Genomic DNA, 21,909 nt, shown 5'->3' with positions numbered 1-21,909 from the left:
CTGTACCTCCCCCTAAAAGGCACACAGCAAATATCTCAACTCGCTGTTAAATTAAGTACTCCTGAGATGTGACTAACCTGTGACACATTTTCTTCACACACGAGATCGGGAACACGCTGAGCTATTGTAGAGACAATTCTTTGATTTCGCGCTCCTGTCGCGAACATAACTGGAAAATTGCTGAACACGCTGCGTTAGGTCAAATTAAATGGCCAAACAGCAACAGCCAAATCATCACGGCATTCCCCAGTTTGGGCTTGTCAGGGAAGGCGAAACATTTGCGTGCGTGCAAAAGGAAGTATAAATATTAATGAATGAAGACTTGCAGAGGTGGAATTATGTGCACTAAATTGTAAACACGGTCTTCATTTAAAAAAAAGACTTTTACTGACTCGCTCCACCTTTAAGGCATTGTATGGATGAATGTTTCCAAACTGTCAATGGAGCCCCCTTTCTGTAAAGTTGCTCAATGATTGTGGGTTCCTAACTGATGACTGAGCCGATATGTTTGAAATCTTGTTAAAGGTGGGAGTAGAGTCTGGAATGGTCAGGCGTGTGATGTCATGTGTGTGTGAGAGAGGGGGGAGTTAGTGAGGGGAGAGTCAGACAGAGACAGAGAGAGAGAGAGACAGCAACAAGCAAACAAGGAGAGAATGGCATCTATTGGAGACTTCGATCCGCTTCAGGCCAGTGTCCCCGCCACCAAGATCGAGATCACGGTGTCCTGCAGGTGAGGGAAGGGGCTGAGGGAAGGAAATGAGGGAGGGGGATGAAGGAGGGGGGGGGGGGCGGGAAGCAGAAAGGAGTCTTGCTCGCTACCTGTGAACAGCTCCCAGCCTTCGGCAGAAGTTCCAAACCTCGTCTCGACTGCGTTTTCCAACAATTTTTTTTAAACAGGAACGGTAAAGAATGATCTGAATGAACATTGCGAGGGGAATGTGCAAGTTTGTGATGGATTCAATTCAAACCCCGTGGGTTTTTTAAAAAAATAAAATGAAACAGCGTGAGATTTGGGATAGCTCTCTTTATTTCAGTTGTTAAGATTGCTTTCTCTTCTTATTTGCCTGGACCCTGCTGTAGGAAGTGCGTTATAATGTATGTGGAAAGGAGATGGGTTCCAGGCGGACTGTGCAGAGCCTGTTGTGTGTGGTTTGGAATCTGGCTGCTTACTTCTTGTTTTGTGGCTGAGGGTCCGGGAATTGGTGCTCGGACCGTCCATTCCCACCCCCTCCCTATTCAAATATCATCCACTCCCCCCTCAAATGTCACCCACCCTCTTAAGCTTCATCCACCCCCTTCAAATACCATCCAACCTCCCCCCCCCAAAATATCACTCACCCCCTCAAATGTCACCCACCTCCTTCAAGTATCACCCACACCCCCTCAAATACCATCCACCCCCAAATGTCACCAACACCCTCAAATGTCACCCACTCCCTTCAAATATTATCCAACCCCCCTCAACTGTCACTCACCCCCTCCTCAAATATCACCCATCCCCTCCTCAAATGTCACCCACCTCCTTCAAGTATCACCCACCCCCCCAAATACAATTCACCCCCCAAAATCACCAACACCCTCAAATGTCACCCACTCCCTTCAAATATTATCCAACCCCCCCAACTATCACTCACCCCCTCCTCAAATATCACCCACTCCTCGTCAAATGTCACCCACCCCCTCCTCAAATATCACTCACCCCCTCCTCAGTTGTCACCCACCCCCCTCAAATATCACCCACCACCCCTCAAATACCATCCACCCCCCAAATATCACCAACACCCTCAAATGTCACCCACTCCCTTCAAATATTATCTAGCCCCCCTCAACTATCACTCACCCCCTCACCCACCCCCACCTCAATTGTCACCCACCCCCTCCTCAAATATCACCCACCCCCTCCCCAAATATAACTCACCCCCTCCTCAAATGTTCACCCATCCCTTCCTCAAATATTACTCACCCCCTCCTCAAATATCACCCACCCCCTCAAATATCACCCACCCCTTCCTCAAATGTCATCCACTCCCTCCTCAAATATCACCCACCTCCTCTAACATCATCCGCCCGCCTGAAGTGTCACCCACCCCCTTCTCAAATATCATCCACCCACCTCAAACATCATCCACCCCCTCAAATATCACCCATCCCCTGCTCAAATATCATGGTGCTCCTCATTCTCGCTGTCTTTGCAACATTCAGGGGTCACCGATAAGGTGGTTTAGGATTTATGCACCAGTATCATATTGGCAGTACGATGTAGCACATGTCTCCATCGAATTCCACCACATAGAGTGGGAACATGTTATTAGCAATACTGGCGTATGAATACTGGGTTGGTAGCACCAACAGGAGGCAGTAAGTGGCAGCATCAGATGATGGTAAATGCCAGCACATACCCAGGCAGATATGTCTCTCTGTGCTTATTCAGCCTCATCAAATCACAGCAAATAGGCTTTCTGTTCAAGGAGTGGTTAAATCTAACATATGGATTTTGTAATCTGAAACTGATAGTGGCACAAGAACTGGATACCTCTTATTGCAAGCAAGGATTGGGTGCACTTTAGTTTGAGTAAGTGAGAAATATAACCATAGGTAGATTTTATAGCGATACGACAGAAAAGACTGACGAGTACAATGATTATGACAATGAACTGATACATAGTGGCATGTGGAGTAGAGATATCACAGCAAGACAGTTCAATGCCAGCACTGGGTTGCAATGTCCAAAACAAATTACAATGAGGTGGTAAATTGGAATCTATATTGTTTCCAATATGGAATGTGGGAGTTGTCATTTGCAAATAGATAGTGCTCAATATTGCGACATGGAGTATATACATAACATTGAGAGGGCATGATGAGTCAGGACACATGAGCTATTAGAACATTTGATGAAGACAAACAATATTTTTCACCGTTAAGAATATGGTAAATGACAACACCCAGACACAAAACATTCTCATGTGACTGCACAGGAAGGACTCAGTTGAACAAAGCCATGCAGAATGAATCAGTGGGAAATATTATACTTGCAGGCAACTGGTATGCAGTTCATTGACTTGACCAGCAGAGGTACTAAACTAAAACTGAGTACGCAAAAACTGCAGATGTGAAAATCTGAGCTAGTTTGGAAGGTGATAAGTAAATGGTCCCTTGCAGGTGAGAGGGTAAGTTGCTTTGGTTTTTAGTGTTGAGCTATCCCTGTACATTCCATTCTAATCCATCTCCTGCCTTCTGCGTCAAACAATCAGCATTGACACATTGTGATGGGGCAGGCAGACATAGTTTTGATCTGCAGCATAGTAGCAATTACTGGTTTTGAAATGTTGGTGTATGAATGACCATGCTATTGTAGAGAAAAGTATTGCAGGGAAAGCCAGTCGGTCAAATGATTGGTTGTTAATTGCTGCCATTGTGTCTCTTTGGCACCAGAATGATGCCTGATTGTCTCCAGCTGTGAATCTGATTGCCAACTATGATTGCAGCCAGAATCCTACTTTATAATTTTTTTTGGTCTAAAAATAAGTCTTATCTCCATTCACCAGATTCCCCTGTAAATGGTTGATAATATATCTGGTTGAACTAAGAAATGTCAGAATGCACACAACTCTCTTCATCTTGGCAACTACGATATTGAACAAGTAGAATGCTTTGGAAAGTAGATATTTCTCAGGAAACAATAAATTACAGATGTGATAATCACAGTCCCTTTTTACTGGTCCCACACCAGATTAAAACACATATACCTGACGACAGGGCTCTGTCTTTAATCAACATTTATTTTCCAAGCACAGGTTTAAACTTTGTGTCCCTCTTAGCTCAAGTTTAAATTCAGTGTTTTGTGCAAATGAAGGATTTAGTTTATAATTTATTTTAATCCTCACTTCAGTATCAAGTATGTGTAAAATGTCTTTAGGATTTTACCATGAGGACCAAGTATTATTCAACTGAAGAAAAGACAACTAATTTGCACTTTTTAACTAATTATCTCTAACACAGTAATTAGTATAAGGAATATGTTTTGCTTAAATTGGTGGGTTTGAATTTTCAACTTTTGTTCATGACCTTCTTTCAAACTCGAATGATGATACAATGTTTCCAGTATTTGCTGCTATTACTTCAACCATTTTTATGCTCTTATGTTTAAGTACTCCCTCAAAAACAAACTAAATGCAATTGCTCTAACCATTTGTTATAAAGTACAGATGTTCAAAAGGAAGCATTTCAAAGTCTAAAGTGCTATTTGTCATGTCAAATGCTGCATTGCTAAATAAACACTTTCAGTAAAAATAATTTCATTTTGATACTGCACTCTGTTGGTGATGGTGTATGTGTGTGTGTGTGTATAGTGTGGTGTGGTGGGGAGCAGAATCAGATGTAGACTTTTCAGTTTCTCTGCTGTGGTGGATGCAGGAGTTGTGCATCTAGTGGTGAAAGCACCTGCTATGTTTAATTAAATTGCTGGAACTCTTGCTGTCCTATCATTCTAAGGCAAAGCAAGTGCTGAAGATCCTGAAAACATAATCTTGAAGCAAAATTTCTTTGTATCTTGGCCCAAGGACGGTTTGGGTCTGTTGTCTTAGAAAGAGGAAAAATTCAAAACAAACTTGTTGGAGTGCTTTGATCAGTTGCTTCTTGCTATCTGCTTGATAAAAGTTGGTTAGAGACAAAAAAGACTGAAGATATCTAATAATTAAAGTTGGTATCGATTATTGCTTGTGAGTTTGGGATGAGTAGCAAAATTGAGCAATTTGGTTTTCACTTGTATTTCATATGGAGTATTCATACATCAACAATTTGCATTATATCACACCTTTACTGCAATAAAACATCCCAAGATTCTTCAGAGAGTTTAATCAAAGTTTAATGCAGAACCATTAAAAAAAACCTTTTATAAGTTGACTATAATCACAGTCAATGTGTGGCAAATTTTAATAGCAACTGAAAGGAGGAAGGAGATATAGAGGGGTGGAAAGACATAGGATGGGAATTTCAGAACTAGGGCCAGGCTGCAATCAGAAATGTCTGACACCACTCTAAGCTCTCTCCTAACTACTTTCCACCCTTGTATTGCACCAATCTGGAGTTGATGAATTACATCAGAAAGCTCAATCAAGGTTTGCAGTTCACCTTTTAAGTGGCAATGTTGCCCAGTCCTTAAAAGACAACGGGCTGAGGGCCAGCGTGATAGGGCAGTTTTAAAACACTCTTTGCCAATCCGCTGCTGAATAATAAAAGTAGACGCCGTAACATTTAATCTTGCATTCCGATTACTTGGAATTTATTTGTTGAGGAGGTCTTGTGGTATTCCTATCTCTGTGCCAGGACCTTTTGAACATGGAATTTGTGTTTCTAACATGGCCAAACAGGTTAGTTGTTATAAAAGGACGTTGGAATGTCCTTTTATTACCTTGATGATGGGTAGGAAGAGCAGGAATGTTACCTATTGAAGGCTGTGGCAAACACTATAGTACTTTATGTAGAAAATGTTTCCAGTAGTGGGGTACTCTCTAACTAGGGGATGGAATTACAGAATAAAGAGACACTCATTTAAAACTGAGATGTGAAGACATTTTGTCTCCCAGAAGGTAGTGAACGTCTGAGATTCTTTAGCCCAGATACCTGTGGAGTCTAGATCACTGAAAGTATTAAACAGGAGGTAGACTTGTTTAAATATCAGGGTGGTGACAACTGTGCTGGGTTAGAATAAAAGAAGGTTTGAAGCCTGTGGTAGATCAGCCATAATGCTGTTGACTGACAGGGCAAGGTTGAGGGACCAATACAACAAAAGTCCACAGTCCAAGTCCCCTCAACAAGGGCAGAAGAAAAGAGAGACAATATTAATTTGACATTACAGTCCTAACCAATTCAGAATTCATACACTAATATTTTCAAAGCCTAAAGGTCCACATAGTCCAAAGAACTCTAAACACAATTAAAACTGTGCTTGCTGGGATTCAAGGACTTGTCTTGCCTGGACTTGGGAGCTGTATGTGGACCACAGACTTTATTTTGACACTCCCAGTAAAATGTGTTGTTAGGACAAGTCCTGTGTACTTCAGCACTGCTACTGCTTTTGATTCTGTGACTCTTAGGACAATTGTTGCAGCAGGTGTCACAGGTCAAACAACATCATCTTCTGCAAAGCAAGGCAATGCTCCTTGAACCCAGTCTGGACGGGGTGAAGGGGAAGAAGAAGAGGTGAATCACTTCTACCTGAAAGTAAGACAGAAAGAGGGCGAGTGCAAGTCTTTTCATTGTAAAGGTTTTGATACTCTGGGTATTATCGACATGCATATTTATTGAGAAACCAATGTTCATCGTGCAGATACTACTAAAGCTGAAAAGAGTAGGAAAGAAATCTTGATAATGTGGGAACTGTATGGTAGACTAAATTGTAAAATATTTAAATCTTATTCTATCAAATTAGTAGAGCATGGTGTATTTTGAGTCATGGCCTGAAGGGTCACTGCAGTGCCTATGTAGTGGTAACACTTTACTACAAAGGTTATTTCGTTGAAGCCTTACTTGTACAGACTGCAATATCTACTCAGTAGCTAATAGTTCTTTCCTCATTCTTTGTCAGCTCAGTATATGTAGAATGGGGGTTGAAAGATATATGTGTGGGGCTGTTTTGTGTTAGATGCCTGGTTCCATACCTGCACTGCTGCCTTGAGTGGGCGAGAGGCCACAGCGTTGGTGGAAGACTTTAACAAGCTGATGGCATCAATGATGGGGAATGTAATGTCACAGTTGCTGAAGTATCTGTTTGATGATGTTTGAAATGGGTGAAGGAGAGACATTTAGTGCTCTTTTCTCTTCATGGAAGTTCTACTTGGAAATTAATTGGGTAGAGGAGAGTCCATGACAGCTAACTTGTTTTTTTTAATTTCAAAAATATGCTTTACTCATGAAAAATATCTTTATGTACATACATACATAGTCACAAATGCAATTCAATTTGTACAGTAGCATATCAAGGAAATGAACAAACATTAGATTGACTCTATCCAAATAACACAAAGACCTCTCCTACATATAAAATACTATATTTACATGTATTTCAGGCACAAGGACGGTCCAATAACTGAAAGGACCCCCAATTAATTGAGATATGGTGAAAGTCCTACAATGTAAATGCAGTATCATGGCAGATAGCATTGAACTGTGCAGCACAGACAAAGCAAGCAACAATTGGATAAATCTTACTGTTTTATCCTTATTTTATCAGAATGGAGCAGCTAGTTCCATAAAATTAGTTTTCACTGCCAATCGATCATTTACTCGTGCCTTTATTCAGTTTTCTGCTAGCTGACAACAAACCCTTTGCATTTCTTTGTGTTCTTGAGTTAAGTATTGGTGTCCTTATTTGTATCTATCAGAGTGAGATCCTGTGGAGAAGCAGATATGACTTTGCTGGGCCTGCACTGCTAATTTACTCTGCATAGGTTAGACTCTGTGATATGAGGTGAAGCAGCTGATATGATCAACTGAGGAGCCCCGATACAGATTTCTACAGCTGCGGGTGCCCTTTTACTTGGTTTCTTTGTTGCTATTCTTCCCATGAATAGCTGGATTTGCTTTTGACAGGGGTAAAACAAGCTGACAAAATACCAGACCCACATTCAATATACCCCATCCACAGTTAGGGTTTCTAAAAACAAAGTCTAGTTTCTGTCTTCATGTAGGGCACACAGCATCCAATTTAAACACAACAAGTACCAAAACACAGTAATGACTAGGTAGTTGATTTTTTTTAACATTTGTAGACTAAAGAAACGTTAGCCAGGATACCAGAGGTAACTCCATTGCTTTTTTAAAACGAGTGCCATGGGATCTTTTATATTCACCTGAGAGAGTAGTCAGTACCTTATCTGAAAGAATATCTCAGACCGTGTGGTCCTCTCTCAGTACCATGCAGGGGTATTAGCTTCGATGTTTGTACTTCAGTATTGAAGCACGTAGCATGAAGCCATGAACTGCTGCTGCATGTGTAACAATGCAACCCACTGTTTGTAGTAACGACACTCAAGGGGAACAAACCAGTTCTTCCTGAGTAGTGCCTTATGCCGGGAGAAAGTGAGGACTGCAGATGCTGGAGATCAGAGCCAAAAATGTATTGCTGGAAAAGCGCAGCAGGGCAGGCAGCATCCAAGGAGCAGGAGAATCGACGTTTCGGGCATGAGCCCTGAAGAAGGGCTCATGCCCGAAACGTCGATTCTCCTGCTCCTTGGATGCTTCCTGACCTGCTGCGCTTTTCCAGCAACACATTTTTGGCTAGTGCCTTACGCCCTCAAACCTTCCCCTTCACTTCCCATCCCTTTTTTTTGTTAATCTTTGTTTCTACAGGAGGGCTGCCAAGATTTTGTATTTCCCCATTTTTGGCTGATTCTTAATAGTTTAGGAATTGGTTGAACATTCCCCAGGGCATACTCTTGCATGATGTTGTCATGGGCAAGGTGGAGCACTACTGGATAGAACAGAGAAGACATGGGGCAGCATTTACTGCAAGCAGCCTCACAGTTAGTGTCTACACTGATATTTAATCTTCTGTGAAACAATATCTACCTTTAATTCTTTCTTGTCCTATTCAGATAATTCATTCCTGCAGTCTGACAAAATAACAGCACATTCTCCCTGTGTACCACACATTGCCATGTCAATCATCAACACCTTAACAATGACGGCAACACCATCCAAGTGTATCATGACTGTAGCCTCCATACATTACAACCATTGATATTGTATATATCATGGTATAGACAAGTGCACACAAGCCAATCTACTTTTCCTTAACTAAAATATGAACAAGTAGCACTCTATCTCAGCAGGTTTGGCAGTGTCTGTGGAGGGAGAAACAGAGTTAATGTTTCGAATCCATTGCAACTCTTCTTCAGAAATATTAACTCTGTTTCTCTCTCCACAAGACTGCTAGATTGCTGAATTTCTCCAGTACTTTCTGTTTTTATTTCAGATAACCAGCATTTACAGTATTTTGCTTTTACTCTTTCTTAACATGGGAGAGCCCACACGTGTTCATTTTATACTTAGTCTCTTGCTTCTTCTGGATGGCAGCTGAAGGTTCGGATTACCAGAGGTGTTTTCCTGCTGCATCAAAAGAAGCTCATGAGACTGTGGTAATGCACCCTTCTCATCAGTTGCTCTTGACAGTGACCTGGGGCTGGCTACTTCTTTCCCTGGATACTCAATCTTGCTCGAAGAGTGTTGCGCTGGAAAAGCATAGCCAGTCAGGCAACATCCGAGGAGCAGGAGAATCCACGTTTCAGGTGTAAGCCCTTCACCAGGAATAGCCAATCTTGCTGTTTATATTGGACTAAAATGAAAAGAGGCAAACATTATTCATGTTCTCAGCTATTTGCTCCTTCCTCCATTCTGCAGCTAATGACTGCAGGCTGGTCACACTTCTTACAGACTGCACAGGTAATTCAGTTGCAGGCACCCACTTTCTAAAGGTTGGTAGAAAATGGACAGACCATGGAAGTCCATGTGGACGAGTGATACAAGTTTAAACTTGCAATAGCAGTGTAATTCACTAGCAGACAATATTGTGCCAGCAGTTACAGTGGATCAGATTTCATGCATCTGAAACAATCATGTTGAGATTATCAGTGATGTCACTTCTACAACCAAAGCCCTTGCTTTTGGAAATATACTGGGAAACATTGAAGTATGAAATGAGAACATGGTAGAAACAAAGATGTATTAACACAAAAAAAAGGGATGGGAAGTGAAGGGGAAGGTTTGAGGGCATAAGGCACTAATCAGAAAGAACTGGTTTGTTTCCCTTGAGTGTCGTTACCACAACATTCAGTTGCAGCCTAAGACTTGCTGTAACAAGGTGATCAAACCTTGATGTCATTCATGAGTCAGTGAAATAAATTCATCTTATAGGAGAGCTGCCAAGATTTCATATTTCCCCATTTTAGCACCAGGAACAGACAATGAAAACAGCTAGATTACCAAGGAGTATTCTTTACAGACCTTTACATTGAAAGCCAAGATAGTGGAAGAATTTGTGCATGACTCTCCCAGGTAACCCAAGTCAATAACATTTAATGCAATTCTTGATGAAAATGCCAGTAAAGGTCACCATGAGGGTGCTCACCATGAGATTTGAGTTAACTTATAAGATCAAACAAAGTTGTGTGCTCCTGTATGACTTTTGCTGTTGATGTCAGTCTTGTTCTCTGAAAAAGGAAGAGGTGTTTATGAGGAGGGTAAGTATTTTATTGCCCATGATCCATTTATCATAAAATCCCGACAGTGTGGAAGCAGGCCATTTGGCGCATTGATGCCCCTCTGAAGAGCATCCCACCCAGATTCCACCACATCCCTGTGAGCCTGCATTTCCCATAGCTAATCCATCCAACCTACACATCCCTGTACACTACGGGCAATTTAGCATGGCCAATAAACCGAACCTGCACATCTTTGGACAATGGGAGGAAACCGGAGTACCTGGAGGAAACCCATACAGACACTGTAGGGAATGTGCAAACTCCACAGACAATTGTCCAAGGCTGGAATTGAACCCAAGTACCTGGCACTGTGAGGCAGCAATGTGAACCACTGAGCTACAATGCCACCTTTATGTTTTGAGCCAGTTTTTGGTAACTGGCTCAAATTGCTCCCTATCTGATTTAGTGACAAATGTTGTCTGATTGTGCTCTTGTGAAGTACCCTGGGATGTTTTACTGTGAGAATAATTTAACATTAATGTAAATTGTTGTTGTATTATTTAGGATGATAAAAAGATATTATGGGTGACCTGCAGAGAGTTGCTCTTACCCATTCCCTGTTATAGGAGTAATGGTGGTCAGAGCTTAAGACTTTCTTCCAGCATGTACCTCCCATTTGGCAGCATAGAGATTGCATTTGACAGTGTATGCACAATTTAGCAACATATTGCGCAGTTGTGTTGTATGTCAATGAATGCACTTGTCTACTGCTTAATTATTGCAAAGTGTAGAGTTATGCTGGCGACCTCAGGAGGAGATTGAGATGCATCCCCAAGACTTAGCACTTTTAAATGTGGAGTGTGAGGAATGATCCCATAATCTATTGACTTGAAGGTGCTGAGAGCTGAGAACTGAGAAGTGAGAAGTGAGAAGAGTCATGTGACCCTGTAGGATTGCTGGATTGTGAATCACATTTACTGTTCCATTACCTTTGGGATCAGGATTCCAATCTAGCAAAGATGGTTGGGATGAAAGTTTGCCAAGATAATGTGTCAGGCTGCAAGTAAAATCTCCAACATTCTCGCCTAATTCCTAGCAGGAGTGGTGTCACAACATAAAACTGCTCTTATAATTCCATTCCAAAAGATGAAATGGTTCCTGACAAAATATTAACAAACCAAAACTAAGCTTTCATTAAAAATATCACCAGGAGAAATTTCATTCCTAAATTAACAACCTCAGTCAGAGCTCCACTGGGAGGAGGAAGTGATAACTTCCTTTTGGTACCGGACAGTAAATGAAGCAATGAAAGATGAGTTTATGATTCCATTATACCAAACACCCAGAGGAAATCTTTCCACAAGGTTGGTTAGTTTGGTAAATGGAACAATCTTCACACTGGCATGGCAGCTGATACAGGATGCTGATTGGCAATGAGTAGAGGTAGCATCATTCTGTGTTTATCTCAAGCTGTAGCTGTCTTGAACATCCTTAGTGCTGCTCCGTGTCTGTTGTATGATAAAACTAATAGTTCTTCAGCAGCATAACAGAAACCTGCAGTCAAGGTTATTGTATGATGAACTGCACTGGTTTATTACTAATGACCTTAACAGGGCCTTAATATGTAAAAAGCACATCTCTTCAATTTATTAGTGGATATTTATGAATAATATGATTCCATAAAACTGTGATAATATATGAAAGTACCATTATATCCTATCTTCATCTTTTATTAACATTAATAAAGAAAGGAATATTAAAAAAGAGTAAATAATTCATTTTTCTAATGCTGATATCCATTAAGAGCACAAGCTAGAAGTCAAAGCATAAAAACCTGAAGCTCCTTTGATGTACTATATAATCCAATGTCCACAACATGCAGACTGTTTTGGTTCCAGTGTTGGGGAGGGTAGCTTTAAAAATAATATTAACAATAAACAGTAATTATTATTATAAATGTTAATTAATATAATTCATGTATTAATAATGACAAGTAATAAGTTTTAGGTGGGGTAAGTGAGGTCTTTCATTAAAGTGCTGTTCTTAATAAGTTGCTTTTCAGATTCTACAGTGAATTTAGTGTAACTGCCTCATTATCAACATCAAATTTAAGCTCCAAAGTGTCTACATATCCAGCAATAAGACTAATAGGTAAAGATGTCTGTTTAGACTATTGTGAAATTTGGTTTTCAACAAAATGCAGTTTCTTTGACATACATATGACAATTAGTAGCCTACAGTGGGTGTCAAATCGATAGCCATTAAAAACTTTATTGGATGGAGAATGTTTCAATTGATAAGCAAAACATTACAGAGCACAAAAGTAACGAATAGATTGTCCCCAAAGCCAGAGTTCAAAGAGTTAAACTTAATGCCAAGCAGACAGATTGGATTGATCGGAAATGAGATAGGCAGAGATGAGTTGAAATAGGGAACTGCAGTTACTGTACTGGCAAGATATGATTGAGTGAAACCTGATAGTTTGGGATTATAGATTGATGTGCACTGACGAGGCAGGCATGCCAAGGTACAGAAGCCATAACTGGTACTGCTTGAGGCAGGTTGACTGAGTGTTTGAGACTCAGGCCCACTGTATGAGTTAAGACTGGTAATCTCTGAGCAAGAGATCCTCTTCAACCTATGCTGCCAGTTTACTGAGAAATGAATGATTTGTCATGTTTTGTTTTGAGAATAAGAAATAGCTATTGCTGTAGAATACATTTGTAGTTTGCAAACTGATAAAAGAACAAAGATGAAATGACTTTAGCTGTGAACAATTTTGTTGCATGATGCTGTTAAATGACCAGATTCTGTGTCACAATCAGCATTGTAGACTTTATACAATCACCATCTCTCAACTATTGTTGTGTAACAACAACATAATGACAATAATATGCTTGGACCTAGCATGTACAGCAAGAAAGCACAGTTTCAGTAACAGAGCCTTGATATATTAATAATAATGATTGAGGAGTAAAGTATAATCCGAGCAGTGTAAAATTAATACGTGTCATCCCTGTTCTTTGTGGTCAGTTGATTAATAAACTTATATTGTTGTTTGCTGTTTTGATGGCCCTGCTTTGTAACTCTACTTTGTAACTCAGTTTTTTAATTAATCTGCGGTGTTGATGCTTGTAAATCCCACAAAGCAATTGTAACTACTCTGAAGAACTTGAGGTGAACCAGTTAATCTGTCCCCGTTTTCTAATTGATGTTTCCCAACTCAAGTGAGGTCAGTGTAAATACTAGATTGAGTGTGGGAAAGAATCCCTGCACCTAAATAATTGACTAAATAAATAATTGACCAAAAGAAGAGATGGTAATTAGAATTTGTTTCATCCATTCACAGAAAGTGGATTCCATTGTGAGGCCAGCATTTATTACCCACCTCTAATTCCCTTGAGAGGATTGTGGTGTGCTCTGTTTTCAAACCACTGCATGTTATGTACTGTAGATAGTTTCAAAATGCAGTGGGGATGCACTTTACATAGTAACAATGGCGGAATGGTATTATAGAATCAAATCAGAATGGTCTGTGATTTGGAGGGGAACTTGTAGATGTGGTGTTCCACCATGTCTTTTCCCCTGTTTTTCCCAGATGTTAGAGGGTTTGGAAATGCTAACGAAGGAACCAGTGTAGACTGTGGAGCTGCATGTTGTAAATGGAACACACTACAGCCACTGTGTGCTGGCGGTAAAGGGAATGAATATTAAAGGTGGATAGGGCACCATTTTCAAGCAGGCTGCTTTGTCCTGAATGTCTCAATCTTCTTGAGTATTGTTGGAGCTGCACCCATTCAGCCAAATGGGATGTTATTCCATTACGTCCCTGACTTGTACTTTGGGAGTAAGGGATTTGGGGGGGGGGGGGGAGTTACTCATTGCAAAATTCCTATCCTCTGGTCTGCTCCTATAGACACAATATTGTATGGCTGGTTCATTTAGGTTTCTGATTTATGGTGAGCAATTAACTGTTCACAAAATGTTCACTGGTCACTGTTAAAGAGTGTGGTGCTGGAAAAGCACAGCAGGTCAGGCAGCATCCGAGGAGCAGGAGAATCAACGTTTCGGGTGAAACGTTTCATTCCTAATGAAGGGCTCATGCCCAAAATGTCAAATTTCCTGCTCCTCAGATGCTGCCTGACCTTCTGTGCTTTTCCAGCAACATATTCTCGACTCTAATCTCCAGCATCTGCAGTCTGCACTTTCTCCCACTGTTAAACAGCTGTTATTATTCTGATTGTTGGCTGTCACCCTGGAGAAGCAGGTGTGTTTGACTATGCAGAGGAAGCATAGGGTCAGGGCGAGAGTAATTTGGCTTCAGTTAACTTTGGAGTTCAATGAATTGTTCTGCCTTTTTATCAACGCAGATTACAATCCTGGGGGATGTTTGTGCTAAGTTTCTCAGTCAGGGAATAATTGTTGGCTCCATTGAGTAGGAGGAAAGAGATCAAATTTTACTGTGGATTTCCAGTGAAAGGAATTGTCCTTTATTTGAAGTTAACGCAGAAGTGCACAAGGCTACAATAACCAAGATAGTTCTTGTAAACAGGAGAGAAGGTTCAATGACCACTTTGCAGCAGTCACTGAGAGTGATCATTCTGTTAGTCTCTTCCATGTAATTCTGCCTCAAGAAGCAACCAGGGACCCTCCTGATTGGGGTTTTTACAGTACCTTACTGTTGATACATTTCTTGGTGGGAGTAATATCCATAGGAGCATCCATGAATCATCTGGTGACATGTTTTACTTCCCATCCAATTCTCACACCATCCAGACTTGAAGCCACCTCATCATTCCTTCACTGTTGCTGGGTCAGCACCCTGGAACTCAATCCCTAACAACACTGAAGATGTCTCGACTTCATATGGACTGCAGTGGTTCAATAAGGTAGCTCACCACTATTTTCTCAAGGGCAACCAAGAATAGATAACAAATGAAGCTCATGCTCCATAAGCAAATATTCTCTAAACAGAAGTTCCATGAAATTGGCTGCTGAATATGCCTGCTGCTTTGAAATGATGTCAAAGTCAATTAATCCTGCAGCTCTTCTGAAAAGTGCATGTGTCATCTGATGACTATGCCCTGTTGGATGGGAGTCTCTTGTGATTACCCAAAATGACTCATTATCATGAAGGTTGAGTGCAGTTGTCACTTGCACAGTCCTATCAACAGGTATGCCTATGGGAAATGTCACATCCGATCGCAAGATCTTTCATGGTGATTCAGAGGTGGCAGAATGGGAGTGAGGGATTAAAATCTCCCCAGTAAGTTCACACTTCCACAGGCAGTATCAGTCATAAAAAATGTCCAAGGCTATCTGTACTCATTACTAATATTGAGAAATGAACGTCTCCAGAAAGGCATTCCCAGCTATTGCAAAATTCAGTAACCTTTCGACTGAATAATCCGTGCCCTTCCCCCAAATTAGGCTGATAGTGACCGCAGCTGCATCTTGCATTTCTTATTCTACTTCAGCCCAGGTGCTGCCCTATTGTGGCACAGTGGTAGTGTCCCTATCCCTGGACATGGAGGCTTGTGTTCAAGTCCCACCTGCTCCAGAGGTGTGTAATAGCATCACTCAGCAGGTTGATTAGAAAAATAGGTTAATAAAAACAAAATTGGCTCAGTTGCTAGCTTGTTGTACAGTGGTAGTATCCTTACCCCTGAGTCAAGTCCCATCCTGCTCCAGAGATTTGTCATGATATTGCTGAAAAGGTGCTTTGGAAACATCAAGGGAGGAGAAAGTGAGGTCTGCAGATGCTGGAGATCAAAGTTGAAACTTTATTGCTGGAACAGCACAGCAGGTCAGGCAGCATCCAGGGAACAGGAGATTCGACGTTTCGGGCACAGGCCCTTCTTCAGGAACATCAAGGGAGGACAATCAAGACTAGTCCTCATTTGAATGAATTCAAGCTAGCTGCCTGGGAATTATGGGCAAGAAATGCAGAAAGAACAGAGGGAAATATTGGAGGGATCGACTTCTGGGGTATAAAACCGAGGGGCAGGTTGATTTTCAACCTAAGTACTGACCTGGGAAGTGAGCGGACATAACTTATCACTGAAGGAACAATGAAAACTTTATGAAGTTATAAGGCCCAGCTTTACTTCCATTACCTCAGCAACTGATGGTAAAAGCTGATATGTGTCACTGAATTTTCCTTGTCAGACCTTTTTCTTGCTATAGTTTCTTGTGTCAAAAAATATTTGCATCCATAATATTTTTAAAACAATCATTTATATTTTTGAAGATTGCAGCTAGATATCAAGTATGCAGCAGTATCTTTGCTTCATAAAGTAGTAATTTTGTGCATGTTTCTTAAAGTAGAAGATGTGCCTTTTTTACTGGGTGAATTGCCATGCATTCTGAAGCAGTGCTTGTTAAAGGATTAATGATAGTGCAGTGAACAATGCCTTTGGCTGGCCTCAGGTGGATTTAGGCAGAAAGCAGTCAAGAATCTGTACAATAAAGTGAATACTATTCCTCACAAAAAACCCTCAGGAATCAGATGTATTTAGAGCTCTTTCTGTCTTTCGACTACAGATGGTAACACTGCAGAATAAAATATCAGACTAGTGCAAAGGATGAAACGTGTCACGATCGGAAAGATGTTATAGTTCATTGTTTTCATGATGTGTAGCAAAAAAAACTAAATGAACTCTTTTGAAAAGTATCCTGTAGGCTCTATCACGTGATGCAGCATATCTTTCTGTCTCACATCATAAATCTTCAGCTCTGACACTATGAATCAAAGTATCTTGGGCTCTTGTGCCATGAAATCGATAACACCTTTTGTCCTCTGTCACCTGCCATTGCTTTTATCTTCTAAAGGTATCAGATCACCCCATACCAAGTCAAACAAGCCAACTGCCAGATTGTTCATAATGATAAGTAAACCAATCTAAAAATATAAATCAAGAATCTTGTATATTGTACACAGATTATTGATCGTGTGGATTTTGAATTGGTAATTGATCTTGAGGTTAAGATGTCGTGTGAAGGTCTGTACATAATGCTCGAATCATTGAACGGTAGGCTATTAATTGTCCTTGCATTCTTCTAAGTAAACAAGATCAACTACTGGAAAATTTAAATTTGATTTTAATTGAGATGAAGATTATTACTGCTACATTCAGGGAAAGTTGCCCTGTTGTGCATGAATGAATATGTGCACATAGTAGTCTAGTCCATGAGTGATCATGGCTTAATGCTCATGAGTTGAGAACCAGCTATGCTCTTTACTAGTAATGTAAAGGTAATGTTTGTGCATAGGATGATATTATTTTTCAGTGTCTCTTGTCCCTTTTTTCTTTTAGTTTCAATACAGAGATTAGAGGCCTAGTATTTCATGTAATATGTTTTAATAGCTACTGAAAGCAAGTTACAGCAGAGATCACATGACTATGTAAGGCACAAGTAAATAATGCATAGATACTGTAGACATTCTTCTTTTCATAAAATCAATTACTTGCACTACCATTTGTAGTTACCAGTTATCCAACATATACAGACAATAACACATATGATCATTCTTGAATGAGAATGTTTTTGTTCATTCTAACTTGTTCCACTTTCATCAGCCTTTGCACATGCATTGCATACTTTATCTTTAACTCATGAAGGTGATCTAATGGAATGCATGCATGTTGTCGTTGGCTATTCATCTGGTATCTGGCTATACCTTGGATGATTTTCTGTCTCTGGGGAATGTCGGCCTCATTGTGATGAAGCTGCTCCTTTAACAAGGTTATGCTGTCCTTGGCATTTTTTTCAGAGAAATCGTAAACAACACAGACTCCAAAATGTTTGGAGGTGAAGGGTTTTAGGACCAATAGCTAATAAATACTGCCTCAGGCAGAGGTTTTCAAGTATTAAAAAAACACTTGTACAATGAAAGGGCAGTTGCCAGTTCTCCCAGATTAGGTTTCTCTGGTTTGGTTTGATTTTTTGCAGTGTTGTGAGAAAAAGCTGCTGAACCCAGAGAAGCAGGTCCAGGCTAGTACTCTCTCTCTCTGACTTCTCTCCTGTAAGAACCTGTGTTTTATTTTATTTTTTGTGCCAAGGGGTATTTATGCGGATTGTTGCAAGTATTTGGAACAGGATCATTAAGTTGGGATGATCTGTTGGGTTTTCTGAGAGGTTAAGGTATTCGGTATTCTGTTTTCTGCTGTTTGTATTTCATTCGGTAATCTTGTAAATAAATTCTGTTTTGTTTAAAACTAAGTGGTTTGACTAGCTGCATCACTTTGGAATATCCACTATACACCAGCTTAAAACAACGAGCAAAGTTAGGGTCTGAGCTACCTTCTTGAGGGGGTCTGGCCTGGTCCATAACATCATGCTGACTGCTGTTTCTGTAGTAAATGTTGCTGATCCATTTCTCTTGTTGGATATCAAGGGACCTCTGAGATTAAATAGTTGTTCTGTCCTCTGTGCTATTGGTGGCATCATATCTTCCTCATCTAGTGTCTCGAGTGAAGGAATAGTTTCTCTAGTTGTTCAGAAATGCCCGCCGTTGCGGTGATACACCTGGCCATTTATGTTCACTGCATACGATTGAGGATCTACACGGGTCTCAAGTTACCTACCGACTATTCAGAGGATCACAGAATTATTACAATGCAGAAGGGAATCATTCGGCCCATCTATTACCCAGGGCCATATCCATGCACATTATTTCTATCCAAATAATGATTCAATTGAACATACCTCCACCATATTTCCAGGGCAGTGGATTTCATATACGAATCACTCACTGTATGAAATGAGTTTTTCCTCATATCACCCTTACTTCATTTACACATTATTTTAAACCTACACTCTCTCATGCTTTTTTTCTTTGTAGTGGGAACATCTTTCCCCATCTATTTATCCAACTTATGCATAATTTTGAAAACCTCCATCAAATCACCTCTCAGTCTTCTTTGGTCCAAGGACAACAGACCCAACTTCTTCAATCTATCCTCATCACTGATGTTTTTGGCATTCCTGGAACAATTCTTATAAATCTGCACACTCTCCGATACATTCACATATTTCTTATAATGAGGCATTCACAACTGTTCACAATACTCCAGCTGAGTTCTAACAATTTAAATATCACCTCCTTTCTCTTGTACTCTATTCCCTTATTAATAACGCTGCTTTATTACCTGTTCTCTCCGCCTGTCCTGCCACCTTCCTTGATCTCTGCATCTCCACATCAATTTCTCTCTTCTCCTGCACCCCTCTAGAATTGTACCCCTATTATATATTATCTTTTAATGTTCTTCTAATCAAAGCACATTACCTCACTCATATGTTCTTGTTTAGAGTATCGTATGTTTGCATCTGACTCGCTTTTTGATACTCAGCTCAGGCAATAATTGGACAGTTTTATTGAAGTGAAATTTGGATTTCTGTCATTTTGCATTGCCTTTGTCATTCTCTCCTGTTACTACTTCTTGTTTCAGTCATTATTTTAGCAATTGAAAGAAAAGTTTGTGTGTGGCGTGACATTAGTTGGACAACTTTTCATTCATTTAATAAATATACTTCTCCAGTCTAACATTGCCTGATGTAAGTCTGTGCTGGACTTGCTCAATTTGCTTTTACAATCCTTTCAGTTATTTTCACTGTTGAGAACCTTTCCATTTGTCTGGGTATAGAGTGGAGGTAAAGCTGAGATCCCAGTCATTGAGGAAACAACTGATTCTTCACTCATGAATTAAGGGGCATTGTTGCTCATGACGGTATTTGGAATACGATAACTACTGTTGTATTTTCAGGACTTCTACAATCTTACAGGTAGTCATTAGCATCAGCTTGTGTAACTCCTAGCAGTCAGAATAGTAGTCAATGATGATGAGACAATAAATTCCCGTGACTGTGAAAAAGTCTATATCAAGCTTCATTCATGGTCAGTCTCGAAGGCCATGAGTCACGAAAAGCTCCTTAGCGTGCTTAACATGCTATTTCTTACATGCACTGCACTAGCTGATGTGGTTCTTAATCATATTGCTTATGTTTGACCAGTAGAGCATTTTATTGCCTTCCTCAGACTAGACTTAATTCCTTGATGACTTCCAGGGATGCATTCCTGCATCTCTTGTCTTATCTCCTTAAGAATATGTTTCAATTATCATTGGCTATCACTTCATCTCTGTCTGCCCAATATTTTCTTACAGCAACTGGTGTGTCCTTGGTGATTTCAGGTCATCCTTTCATCACAACTTCCTGTAGCACCTGGAGAGTTGCACATTGTTGTGCAGTTTGCCTGTTTGAGAAATATGCTTGCTTTTCAGATTAATTGTTCCTCCTAAGTTGATAACTTTCAGAGCATGGTGAGCTCTCATTTTTTGATTCAATTGAAAATTGCTTCCTGTCCCATGCCCCAACATGTCTGCACATTCTTGACAGTATACTTTCTTAGAGGTTCAGATACTGACGATAAATTAGGCAAGACTTTTGCTATGTAGTTCCTAAAGCCAACGAATTGTTGCACCCGTTTCTTATCTATTAGTCAATGCATCCCTGCTATCATGTTCTCCTTGTCAGGATCTAAGCAAAAAGCATTCATAATATAACTACATGTCTTCAGGCATCTTCAATTGCATTTTCTTATCGTTGTTGTATACTTTTCTCTTATCACAGTTTTTCTGATGTTCCGTGGAGAATGCCTATTTTGCTCGCATGCTTAATATCAGCTACCAACTCCTCAAAAAAATGATTCATTGGCCTTTTTATCTTGCTCTTTCCATCTTATAAGATCTTCTGCATCAGTCAGGCTGCCTGTAGCTCTGTTTTGTCTTTCAGATCTTGAGGCAGCTGAAATTCTAGATGACAGATGCTGAGTTTGTCTCACACTCTCTACTTTGAGATGGTATTCACCAGGAAACCATCTAAGACTTGTATAAACGTCTTTTTAGTCATCTGGGATCTTTATAATGACCTATGAAACAATATAAATCTCTTTCAGCGTGTGGGGATTTACCAATCCTAGCTTAATACTTGGCTTCAGCTGTGGTGAGTCGATTTTGCTTAATATTCTACTATTTATAACTGCCAGTCTGCATTCCTCATTTGATTCTTAGTTAATTGTTATTTCAGCAAATATCCTCAACTTTACCTTCATCATAAATTAATACTCCAAACTTGATGCTACCAATTTGTTGTAAGGGTGTAGAGTGATTACAGCCATAGAGTCATAGAGTTGTACAGTACGGAAACAGACCCTTCAGTCCAACTCATCCATGCTGACCAAATATCCTAAATAAATATAGTCCCATTTGCCAGCATTTGGCCTATATCTCTCTTAACCCTTCCTATTAACATATCCTACCAAAAACCTTTTAAATTTTGTAATTGTACCAGCCTTAACGACTTCTTTTGGAAGTTCATTCCATACATGCACCACATTCTGTGTGAAAAAGTTGCCCCTTATGTCCCTTATAGATCATTCCCCACTCCCCTTAAATCTCTGCCCTCTCGTTTTGAACTCCCCCACCCTGGGGAAAAGACCTTGTCTATTTATCCTAACCGTGCCCCTCATGATTTTATAAACCTCTATAAGGTCACCCTTCAGCCTCCGACCCTCCAGGGAAAATAGCCCCAGCCTATTCAGCCTCTCCCTATAGCTCAAACCCTCCAATCCTGGCAACATCTTTGTAACTCTTTTCTGTACCCTTTCAAGTTTCACACCATCCTTCCTATAGCAGGGAGACCATAA

At 40.3% G+C, this 21,909-nt stretch overlaps 1 protein-coding gene across 1 annotated transcript in view; it reads left to right on the top strand.

The window, feature by feature from the left end:
• Positions 1-621: 621 nt before the first annotated feature.
• The window catches only part of LOC122558872 (copine-9-like), a 405,261-nt gene continuing 383,973 nt past the window's right edge, over positions 622-21,909 (top strand). The window contains exon 1 of the mRNA XM_043707757.2: positions 622-730. Within this exon, the coding sequence (XP_043563692.1) occupies positions 654-730 (77 nt within the window). The 5' untranslated portion in view covers positions 622-653. The remainder of the gene's footprint in view (positions 731-21,909) is intronic.

The sequence above is a fragment of the Chiloscyllium plagiosum genome, unplaced genomic scaffold (assembly GCF_037043375.1).
Source record: "Chiloscyllium plagiosum isolate Xiang-an unplaced genomic scaffold, Cpla_swu_hap1 HiC_scaffold_14, whole genome shotgun sequence".
Classification (NCBI taxonomy): domain Eukaryota; kingdom Metazoa; phylum Chordata; class Chondrichthyes; order Orectolobiformes; family Hemiscylliidae; genus Chiloscyllium; species Chiloscyllium plagiosum.
Note: the sequence above shows the minus strand (reverse complement) of the source record. Positions and strands in the feature narration are given on the sequence as shown.